General features: G+C 39.2%; 1 protein-coding gene across 1 annotated transcript in view; it reads right to left on the reverse strand.

Moving 5' to 3' along the window:
* Positions 1-76: 76 nt before the first annotated feature.
* The window catches only part of phf21ab (PHD finger protein 21Ab), a 73541-nt gene continuing 61334 nt past the window's right edge, over positions 77-12283 (reverse strand). The window contains exons 15-18 of the mRNA XM_039017174.1: positions 8182-8337; positions 7675-7750; positions 7400-7503; positions 77-5583 (exon numbers count right to left, since the gene is read on the reverse strand). Of these exons, the coding sequence (XP_038873102.1) occupies positions 4828-5583; positions 7400-7503; positions 7675-7750; positions 8182-8337 (1092 nt within the window). The 3' untranslated portion in view covers positions 77-4827. The remainder of the gene's footprint in view (positions 5584-7399; positions 7504-7674; positions 7751-8181; positions 8338-12283) is intronic.

The raw sequence follows: 12283 nt of genomic DNA on the forward strand, positions 1-12283 counted from the left end.
TTTCATTTTGCAGAAACTATATCGAATATTCCCTCTCCCACAAGCCCTAACACACACCAATGAATGACAAGGCAGGTTGCTTTTGACAATTTATTAACAAAATGATAAAATAAATAAATACAAATTGATCAAATGCTCCTAATATCAACTTCTTCCCATGTCCCCTACAGTATTTTCTAAACACTGCATACAAATTATTCATCACAGAATTGGCTCAATACAGGAGAGGTAAGAAACCCAACGGACCACTCAATGTCAGGCGAACAAACAAAAAATATCTGTAACAGAAGAGAATTCAAATACACACTTTTAAAATTATGAAAAAATACAAACAATTTTTACAAATATTCAGTTGTGTAATTAACAATTTACACATAATTCAGCACACCAGGTGAACCTTTGTTTATTTGTATCGCTACAATGCATCATCTTTCACCAAATGGAAGCTTCTTTTTTTGACACTTTTTTTGCACTCTTAAAAAAGAAACTCCTCCAATTGAATTTACAGTGGATGAGGTAAGAAGCTCAAGGTGTCACAACAGGGAAGTCACAACATATGAATGATGAGTATTATGGATGATGAAATGTACCAACAATACTAGAAGGCCACGATCATGACTTGGTATATCATAAGAACAAAAAATCCAGACTATATTAAAAAAGCCATTGACAGAATATAATGCACTTGTGAGAATGTACAAGTGAGCTACTCTACAGGATCGTTCTGTGAAGTTTCACTCTGGAATGAACGGGAAATGTAATTTTTATGCATAAAAGAAACTCTTTCACTTTTCAACCCTCTAGCCCAACAACGTACATCTGAGTGTGTCTCCGCTGCTAACTACTTTTTCCTTCACATCCGTGAACTTACACGCTATACTGAAGCAGAAATTAACATAGCCTCACTATGAACTGATATGTATCAAATGCATAATGGCTTCCAAATATAAATGCACATTTGCAATATTCTTTGGGTATATTGGTTTAAGAGCTCAAGTACTTTAACTGAATGTATTTTTTTGTATTTTTTTTTTTTACACGACAATGCACTCAACAATTTTAGACAAGACCATTTTAGACCACTTCCAACTATCCCCACCCCATGTCCCGAACAATAACATTCAGCATGGTGCATTAGCGAAGGCAAACATTTTATAGAAAATGGTCCTTGAGAAGAATGAGCCAAAAGACACTGCACTTTCATGACATCTTATATGATGTTTTTTCCTCAATTACAGACTTCACAGTTCATGGCATTAGAATCCTCTGCCATTAGAGAATTCCAAATATAACACACTATTGCCAGAGATGCCACATCAAATGGTGTTTAAAAAAAAACTTAAATTTTCTTATTTTGAGATGCCTACTGTGTATACTATAGTTATGGCATGTTGCCAGAATGTAAAATGAAAAGTGACTAATTTCACAACCTTTAGAAAATAAACAGACGGTTAATGCATATTAAAAAAGTTTGACAAACATTTGTATTAAAAAAAAACTTGCATAAGAAGGCATGCTTTCTGTTGGACTGATTGGAAAGATGGTGCTAAGGGGGGTTAAAAGTTTATCCAATCAGGGTGCTGTTTTGTTTGAACGCACACAGGCCAAGGCTCAATTCATATGACCTGATTTGATGAAACTTACTGCACGACAAATACAAAAGAATGGGTGAGAAAAGAAAAAGCTGCACAAGGAGGGAACAAAAAGAGGACAAGTAATGATCACTGGCACTGTACTTACGGAGTTTTAATGCTGACTAGACTAGAATGCCTCTGTAGAATCTCAACAATAGGGAGGTAAATTCAGGGTAAGAAGATATCTGGATTATTTCTATTTCATATTATGTACACATCACATCTTTTGGGGTGGACGGGACCGTATAAAAATAATACTGGGTGGGAATTCAACCAAAAGTGCATCACAACAAAACATACCATTCTAACAGTCACACATGTTCCATTTCTTATACAAGAGCTTGTAAATAATCCTCCATAAATATCGTACCAGTGCCTGTGACACTTGAACAAACTACTGAGTGGTGTACATTATGAACAAACCACAGATTTGCCCATGTTTTACAGGAATTACCCATTACAGATATTTCAAAATGAATTGAATTCACCTTAAGAGATAACAAAAAATAAAATACATTTAAGGCAGCTGCTATACAGACTACTTGTGAAAAAAATAAACTTAAAGTCCAAAGTTTACATTTTTTTCTTCATTATGCAGATTCAAATTGTGCTCTATAATTCAGATGCATATGTTTGCTGAAGATTCAAAGTTTTGTGGGCGGATATGAAATCACATGGGGATAACATAGGACAAGAGCTAGACCAGTGTGTTTGTGTGTAGTAAGGTAATAATACAAGCCACAGTGCAAGTCAAGAGACAAAATATGCTGTTGGAAGAAAGGCACTCGAGGTACCTAAAAAGGGGAAAGGTCAAGTTTCTCTGTAAAATAAGTTCAGGCTTAACAAAAAAACATATGAATGTGAAGTGGATGTCTGAATACTTTGTTCTATTCAAGGGACACAGTATGAAAAATGTTTGACATCCAGCCAATTTATGCAGTGTTTCCGTGGTGAAGATATATCCTTACGAGTACTGTGTGAGACTCAGAAGGCAAAGAACCCTTTTCATTCAATCTATGAGAAAGTACAAGACAAGAAAGTATAGCCATTGCACTTGATTGCATCTCTTGGTCAAACTCTTCCATTAAGATGTTTAAAAAACTGCAAAAAAATAGACGTGTATTTTGATTGACTCAGCATTTATAAATCTTTTTTTTTTTTTTAAACATAGCTAAGAAAGAAAAATTGCAATGTTGAGAAAATTCAGCCCCTTGAAATGTAGAATTTCTGGAATTTAAAGTCCCTGTTTTCAAAACAGAAAACATTCTCCAAAGACATGTCGATTGGTCATGGATTGACGTCAACATGATATGTATGTTGCCGTCTGTGCACTCTGCAAAGCGCAACAGTATAGCATAAAAAAATTATTAATATTTAATTTCAATTGAGACCTGACACATGCTCTAATAATATATATCACCAGTCTCCTGAATGGTCCCAACCCCAAAAGTTGCTGAACAATTCATGAACAACTTGGTCGAAAACAAGTGGAGGAAAAACTGGGTACTGGCCCCACAAATTATAAAACATTGGACAGATATGTTGATGGCGCATTAAAAAACAAATACCAGTGGAAGCACAAATCTATTGAGTATTTAGGGATAGGTTCGTTGGTTAGTTCTGTTATCCAAGCATGTTTCATGGGTAGGAAAGCAAGACAATTTCTGCTGCACAAGGCCTCAGTCTCACCCTCAAAGATAAGTTGGGTAATACAAAAATATTGGCAAGTTGGGGATAAATTACATGACAATGAACAAAATGCATACTGTTATGTTCTATATGTAACATACAAAAAAGCTTTTCAGCACACATTTGTTATGCAGAAGCTTGTGCTTTAATCTCAGGATTTGTGTTTTTTTCCTTACCACCACCAAAATGGGCTGATGCAACACACTCTCCATTTTCCAGGAAATAAATATATTTTGATGAGATTGTTGAATATGCACTCATGCTTATTTACCAGGTATTGCCAATTGCTGAGATGGTATTGAATATTCAATTTTTTCCTTGATCTTTCCATACAGTTAGTGGACATGTCCCTGCTATATTTGGATACAATAGCATTTTGGCAGTTCAGAATTAAAACAAAAACATACATTTCATAATATGCAAAGGTCACCTCTTTTAAAAGATAATTACTTGCATAAACTATGCCAGTTAAACACATTTAATAACAAACAACTGTTTTATGAAACAGAAATGCACTTATTTTTTAAGACTAGGAAGACCTGAATATCTTTTCCTATAAAAGAAGAAACACACCCCAGATATAGATATTTTTATGTGTTTGTTTTTGACATTGCAACATTATTGCAATTGAACATTTAGTGCTCACAGTTGACACTGACTCACGAATGAAACTCAAATCACTGCACTGGACCTACACCATTTGAAAACTTTAAGCTACCATGTGTGATCTGACTCCACTGTCTCTTGAGATGACCGTCTTTGTTACCTGGGTCTTCCTCAGCAAGGCCCTGGTCAGCAAGCTCTATAAGCAGTCTGCCTCATACTTCAAAAGCAGGTGGACGTTGCTTTTTTTTTGCCTGAGGTGTTGTGTAAATGGGTCAATAGTTATTGGTCATGTAAGGTTGAGAATGGGGAAAGGGGAGGAAGGTATTGGGATAACTGAAGGCTCCCTTGTTTTACATGTTTGATTTTCAATGACGCTCAACTGGCGCCTCAATGTTTCCCACTTAAATACTGATGCTTTAGAATTTTTCAAAGCCCTATCCTCAGCTGTTTTGCCAATCTTTTGGTTTGATGTTTCTCTCAGTTAATGCCAGAGAACCACGTTCTCGGTGCAGCAGTCTTTGGACATCTCTAACCTGCCTCCCCAGGAACAAAAGACAACCTAAAAAAAACAACCCCCACAAGAGTTCTGAGGGCAGCTGTTGCAGGCACACAATGGTGTGATGTTATAAATTATCTTGCTTTTAGCATTACTACTATTCTTTCTATCCTTAATTGGCATGACACTGGTACACAAACCACCCTTTCACCCATGCTTGGGGTATAATAGCCTACAGCATCCAAGAGCAATCTCAGACTCGGGCTGTAGATTTACTATTGACACAGTCTGACAATACATTGAAAACAAGTAACATTTATATAGATTGGCAACGTCGGGCACCTTTCAAAGCTGAAAGCAAAAGTCATTTTTTAATGTGGGGGTGGGGTCGATCTAAGAGTGTTACTCTTTATTGTCCAAACTGTCGAGAAGAGCTGGCAAAGATTTCTGGGAAGGTTCTGAGGTTTTGATGTTGTTGGTGCTGCTGCCATCATCGTTTGTGTTCTCTTCCTGTTCCTCTTCTTCCACCTGCTCTGTGTTGTTAGTGGTGGTGACCTTGTTCTCAGGGTTGGTGTTTGTGTTGCTAGTACAGCTCTCGTCCTTGTTAGTACAGCTCTCGTCAGTACACACAAGGTCAGTGGTGCCATTGGTCGTGACCCCAGTAGAGTCCTCTGCACTGACCACTGCTGTGGCTTTCGTCTCGGCCTCAGTCACTTCCTCAGCGGTGTTGACCTCAGCCACGGGTTCAACACGGCTGTCCACTGTAGCCACGGTGCTGACCCCGGCAACAGGCTCAGCACTAACTCCTGCTACCGTCTTGATGGTAACATCAGCTACAACCTCCTCCTTTCCGGCTTCAACATCGCTGCTGTCCTGTGCTGTGACCTTGGCCTTCACCCCATACACAGACTGGATATTGACTTCTGCTACAGCCTCTGTGTTGACTGTGTCCACAGCATTTTCAGTTGGGACAATTGCATCCTTGGCCCTCGTGATGTTCTTTGTAACATCTTCTGTGATGTCACCTGTACCCTCGGTCTCCATGGTTTGACTGAAACTGAAAGCCTGAATGAGGCGGACCAGGTGTTTGACCTTCTCCAACGAAACTTGCATTTCTTTCTGTCGAGACAGGATGGTGTTTTTGGTCTCCATGCATTTCTATTTAGAGGGGAGGAAACAGGGTTAAATAATAATAAATGAACACACTTAAATTAATTCAATAAAGCCACTTAAAAAAGAACAGTTTCAAAATACTCTATATTGAGACCATTATTTTACGCCACTGCACCTTATCTGGTGTCAAATGGATTCTTCATTTGTTTACAGAAATATTTTTCTGTCAGATTAAGATTCCCCAAAACTAGTCATAGCTGTATCTTTTATCATGTTTGTTCCTGACAGATCCACATTCACTTGCTAACAAGCAAGATAGCAAGCTAGCTTAGTCTCCATCGTGGCCAATTACTGAACTCTAACTATATCACTACTAGTGCGGTTATTACAAATGCAAAGTTTTTCGAAATCAGCTACAGTATTAGGATAGCTAATTAACTGCAAACTGTAGGACTTTAGACAATTAGCTAGCATTTGGCTATGTAGCTAGAAAGCTTTGCCAACAGTGTGCAACATTTTTTTATGCAGTTCTATTTAAATGTCATTTAACGTCAGCCATCAGTATCTCTGGGCATTATCTGATTTTTTAAAGCCACGAGAGCATCAGACAGGGATGCAAACTGGTGAGGGCCAAAAAAAGGTGAAATGTTTATTCGCATGGAAACACGTGAAAAATCGGTGATAACTGCAAGAAAATGTGCCTATTTTTAGAGTGGGGTTGTCACAATACCAACATTATTACTATCGATTTCATAACAGGTCAAGTATCAAGATACCAAGTAGCATCACGATACCACAGAGTCCCCCCCCCCCGAGGATGCATGTTCCCATATTCTATATGTTCTTCACAAAAACCTGTCCCTTTTATTCACACCTCTACTCAATACAACACATCACACTTTTTACTCTATAATAGAAAAGGTTACTGCAGAAAATAGATGATTTGCTAATATACAAAGGCCTACCTGTGATTGGGCAAAAGGAATGCAGTAAAGAATATAAATTGTGCCATACCTGAAAATGTCCCTATTAATTTATATAGTGGTAATGACCTCTGATACATAGTGCAAATCATCTATTTTCTGTGACAAATTATTTTTATAGATTAAATTGGGTTTATTTGAACTATTTTCATTGTTCCTTAATCATGATGATTCATTTGTGTATACCCCTTAAAGAGCATCCTGTGAATCCTGACTTATTGAGGTAAAATAGGTCTTTAGTTTAAAATGGTTTGTTCTAGAGACAACCGGTTTTCTGCATTGTAGAGGTGCAACCATAGGCACAAAACAATGCTCCGTTAGTTTCTATGGCAGAGGCTGTGGTACAGTTAAAAATAAATCAGACTCGCCTGTACTAATGGTTCTTACAGGCAAAGTAAAATTTTACAAATTACTTCGCTCGTGACGCACACCCCTAAAATGATACATATAAAAACAACAGCCTGAGCATTCAATGTATTATCTGAGCGCACTGGTGCTCCCAAGTCAAAATTCCATGTGCATTCCACAGGACACATTTATATAAGTGTTCCAAAAAAGACTCAAGATTAGGAAAAGTTTTGCTGCACAGTATCTGTTAGCGCCTCTCTTTTATAGCTCAATGGGTGATACACTGCATCTGCGCACTTTTCGTCAGCCCACTACACGATTCACGTGGATTACCTATTTTGGAGATCAAAAACGGCAAATTTTGCCGAAAAGTGACGAGTTTGCATCTCTGATCAGAGCAATAGGGGTAGTTACGTGAAATACCTAGCTGACACTATTATTGAAGATCTGAGCCACTTCCATCTATTCCAGTATGGCCATCTGGAAACAACTCGCTTACAAAGGCGATCTGCTGTTACTATGGAGCTTACCGTTATAGAGTTGCTGAGTTGTTTGACCCCTTGTTCCAACTGCTCCCGCTCCAGTTTCAGCTCAGCACTCCACTTAATTAGCTTTTGTTTCTCCTCTTCTTTAGCTGTTAGGAAACAGAAACAACACACAGACAACAGTGAGATTTAAAAGGCCATTTGGTTGTTTGAGATGCCAGTGACAGAACTGTTCCATCTACCACCGCTTCAGCTGAATGTAGCCCAACCACACATTTCATGTTTGTCGAGGCACAAGGTCTTTGGTGTGCTATTCCTACCTTCTTTATAGGCGATGTAGGAATGAACAATAGCCAATGTTCCCGGCCATTGAATTGCATCTTCTTTTTTCAGTATCTGGAGAGAAGAGCACAGCTTTGTTGTATTGTGATTGTGATGTCACGACATTACCTAGACATGGAAGAGAACATTTCTCTGGTCACCCTCTGGTGATGTAACGATGGACAAACAAACAAAATCAGATGGGAGTGTAAGATGCCATCATCCACTAACAAAATGAATGGGAAAGAATTACATAAAACAATATTGAATCATGTTGAAGCTTGCCGTTCCTTCTTGAACAGCCATATCTTAATGTTGTCGTTTAGGAAAAAAGCCTAGCTGATGACAGCCTAAGGGGAAGATTACATTTCTGGATAACCTGTGGACAATTCTGTGGCAATTGCCCACTTTGAAAAGGCAACCAATTTTTCAGATCTAGACCACTGAACCACTGGACTGCTGGGCCATGCCCCCCCCCTGATCAGTAGGTCGGGTGCTGCGTTTACCTGGTCTTGACATTTTGGACAGATCCACATGCCTTTAGGAATGGCTTTCAGGGGTGGGTCCAGGCAGTCCAGGTGATAGACACGTGAGCATGTGTCACACATGAGCAACTGGCCACTGCGTCTGCACACAGTGCAGAAATCCTCATGGATGTCTCCCTGTCAGGAAGAATTGCACCAATCAGTTTCACTGCCCGTCTAGGCCTGACCAATCAGGTGTGCAGAGGCAGGGCAGAGGGGAGGGGCCATGTTTGTTGATTATCGAATTATATTAGGGTCTTTGTGGCATTTAAAGAAAAAAACACTTAAAAAGTGGCTGGAGACGGCTTATGTGGCACAGATTTATTCTAGTATCAAAATGGACTACAAAGTGTTAGATCATTTTGGTCATAAATTCAGTCTCAGAGATTTGCAAGATAATTAGGAAAAAAGGGTATGTCAAGGAATGAATGGTATGTAACAGTTTTCGTTGGGTAGCGTTTATTTACATCCTGCCAACATGCCCACAGCATCCAAGTAATCATACATTTGGAGCACAACTGCAAGAGACCCGATCGTAATGCCCAACACGCACTGACCATGCAACATTTAGTTTGGATATCCCTATGGTGCTAGTCAGTCAAATTGGACAATCCGAAACATTTCATTAGCTCTAAATTTCAATTAATAAAAAAACTCAAACCAACTATGAATTGGAGAGCCCAACCGATATATCAGTTGACCGATATTTACCTTTCATGGATGTATTTGTGTCGGCATTTAATCTACAGAAAAGGACTGATATAAGATGAAGAAAAAAGGCATCCTTCATAGAAGGTGACTTTTTTGGTGCATTTCATTATATGTCCTGAACAGGGTGCTCTTTACATGGCTATAACCCAATCTTGCTTTGGCTGGACACTATCACTCAATGCAACTACACCAGTCGGAGAGGAGAGTGAACTACTGTGAACTAACTGTTACTGCTTCTACGGTGAGTGCCGAGTAGATAGAAGCTTGCCAGCTCAATAAAGTGTCAAATGCGCACTTGTCACAAACTGTTACGTGAAGTGTCGTGTTGGGTGTTGTGACAAACAATGGATGCTATGCCCAAACATAAAGCCAGTGCCGTGCTAGGAACATTCAACTGTGGTAACGTTAACATTACAGCCCTTTAGTGAAGCCTGCGAAATCTGGTGGGTTATATTTGCTTTTTGCGAAGGGTATTCCTCAAGCTCTGTCATTGAATTTTTTCAGAGACACAAAAACAATAAACATAGCAGGTTACAAAGTAACGCTTCGTAGCTACGTTTTGATGCATGGGTTGTCACATGTCAGAGAGAGAGAGAGGGTAACGGGGATAGACGCGGTAAAGAGGTCAATGGAATGCAGACAGTGGGGGGAATAGAAGGACGCTGGATTGGCGCATATTGAACAAATCTGATCTAACAAAGTGGATATTTGTCAAATACGTATGGTAACAGGCTCACAATGTGGTTACTAAAATCCAATTTGGATATACAGTTGAAGTCGGAACTTTACATACACATTAGCCAAATACATTTAAACTCGTTTTTCACAATTCCTGACATTTAATCCTAGTAAAGATTCCCTGTTTTAGGTCAGTTAGGATGACCACTTTATTTTAAGAATGTGAAATGTCAGAATAATAGTAGAGAGAATGATTCATTTCAGCTTTTATTTCTTTCATCACATTCCCAGTGGGTCAGAAGTTTACATACACTCAATTAGTATTTGGTAGCATTGCCTTTAAATTGTTTAACTTGGGTCAAACGTTTAGGGTAGCCTTCCACAAGCATCCCACAATAAGTTGGGTACATTTTGGCTCATTCCTCCTGGCAGAGCTGGAGTAACTGAGTCAGGTTTGTAGGCCTCCTTGCTCGCACACGCTTTTTCAGTTCTGCCCACACATTTTCTATGGGATTGAGGTCAGGGCTTTGAGATGGCCACTCCAATACCTTGACTTTGTTGTCCTTAAGCCATTTTGCCACAACTTTGGAAGTATGCTTGTGGTCATTGTCCATTTGGAAGACCCATTTGCGATCAATCTTTAACTTCCTGACTGATGTCTTGAAATGCTGCTTCAATATATCCACATAATTTTCCTTCCTCATGATGCCATCTATTTTGAGAAGTGCACCAGTCCCTCCTGCAGCAAAGCACCCCCACAACATGATGCTGCCACCCCCGTGCTTGTGTTCTTCAGCTTGCAAGCCTCCCCCGTTTTCCTCCAAACATAACAATGGTCATTATGGCCAAACAGTTCTATTTCGGGTTCATTAGACCAGAGGACATTTCTCCAAAAAGTACAATATTTATCCCCATGTGCAGTTGCAAACCATAGTCTGGCTTTTTTATGGCGATTTTGGAAGCAGTGGCTTCTTCCTTGCTGAGCGGCGTTTCAGGTTATGACGATATAGGACTCGTTTTACTGTGGATATAGATACTTTTGTATCTGTTTCCTCCAGCATCTTCACAAGGTCCTTTGCTGTGGTTCTGGGATTGATTTGCACTTTTCGCACACAAAGTACTTTTATCTCTAGGAGACAGAACGCGTCTCCTTCCTGAGTGGTATGACGGCTGCGTGGTCCCATGGTGTTTATACTTGCTTACTATTGTTTGTACAGATGAACGTGGTACCTTTAGGCGTTTGGAAATTGCTCCCAAGGATGAACCAGACTTGTGGAGGTGTACAATTTTTTTCCCCTTGAGGTCTTGGCTGATTTCTTTTGATTTTCTCATGACATCAAGCAAAGAGGCACTGAGTTTGAAGGTAGGCCTTGAAATACATCCACAGGTACACCTCCAATTGACTCAAATTATGGCAATTAGCCTATCAGAAGCTTCTAAAGCCATGACATAATTTTCTGGAATTTGCCAAGCTGTTTAAAGGCACTGTCAACTTAGTGTATGTAAACTTCTGACCCACTGGAATTGTGATACAGGGAATTATAAATGAAATAATCTGTCTGTAAACAATTGTTGGAAAAATTACTTGCGTCATGCACAAAGTAGATGTCCTAACCGACTTGCCAAAACTATAGTTTGTTAACAAGAAATTTGTGGAGTGATTGAAAAACTAGTTTTAATGACTCCAACCTAAGTGTATGTAAACTTCTGACTTCAACTGTATTTGGCTGTTTTTGCTGCATAACATTTAGAAGTCGTCCCTTTTCAGGTTTAGAAAAACGGACTGCTAAATGCTAACTCCCATTCGTATAAGCTGGTAGCATAGCTAGCATACATAAATCGGTGGTAGTTTAACTGTAATGCAGTTGATTGATGATGACATGAACATGTATTGGGGTTGACATCCATACAAGCATTATACTCTGATTTTTTACCTCAACATAGTGTGAAATAGATATATAAACAATAGCCTAAATGTAAGCTAGTTTTGCTGGGGGGCAATGAGGCAGCTCAGTCTTCAGAGCCTAGGTACATTTTTTGCCGGAATCATTGTAGTTTATACTCCTTTCAATAGAGTAACACAGTCTTTCCATGAAAAAAATCCAATCTTTCAGGTGCACATACATATCATGTGGTGCTTCCATTAATGTTCTTTCATCAAACTTAAGAAATCAGCTTTCTGAGTATCGTTGTAGGGCTGTTTTACAAACATATACAGTACAAGTCAAAAGTTTGCACACACCTACTCATTTAAGGGTTTTCTATATTTGTACTATTTTCTACAATGCAGAATAACAGTGAAGACATCAAAACTATGAAATAACACATGGAACCATGCAGAAAACAAAAAAGTGTTAAACAAATCAAAACATATGTTATATTTTATATCCTTCAAAGTAGCCACCCTTTGCCTTGATGACAGCTTTGCACACTCTTGGCATTCTCTCAGCCAGCTTCATGAGGTATGCTTTTCCAACAGTCTTGAAGGAGTTCCCACATATGCTGAGCACTTGTTGGCAGCTTTTCCTTCACTCCGCGGTCCAAATCATCCCAAACCATCTCAATTGGGTCGAGGTCGGGTGTTTGTGGAGGCCAGGTCATCTGATGCAGCACTCCATCACTCTCCTTGGTCAGATATCCCTTACACAGCCTGGAGGTGTGTTTTGGGTCATTGTCCTGTTGAAAAACAAATGAT

Source organism: Salvelinus namaycush, chromosome 21 (genome assembly GCF_016432855.1).
Source record: "Salvelinus namaycush isolate Seneca chromosome 21, SaNama_1.0, whole genome shotgun sequence".
In the NCBI taxonomy this organism is placed as follows: domain Eukaryota; kingdom Metazoa; phylum Chordata; class Actinopteri; order Salmoniformes; family Salmonidae; genus Salvelinus; species Salvelinus namaycush.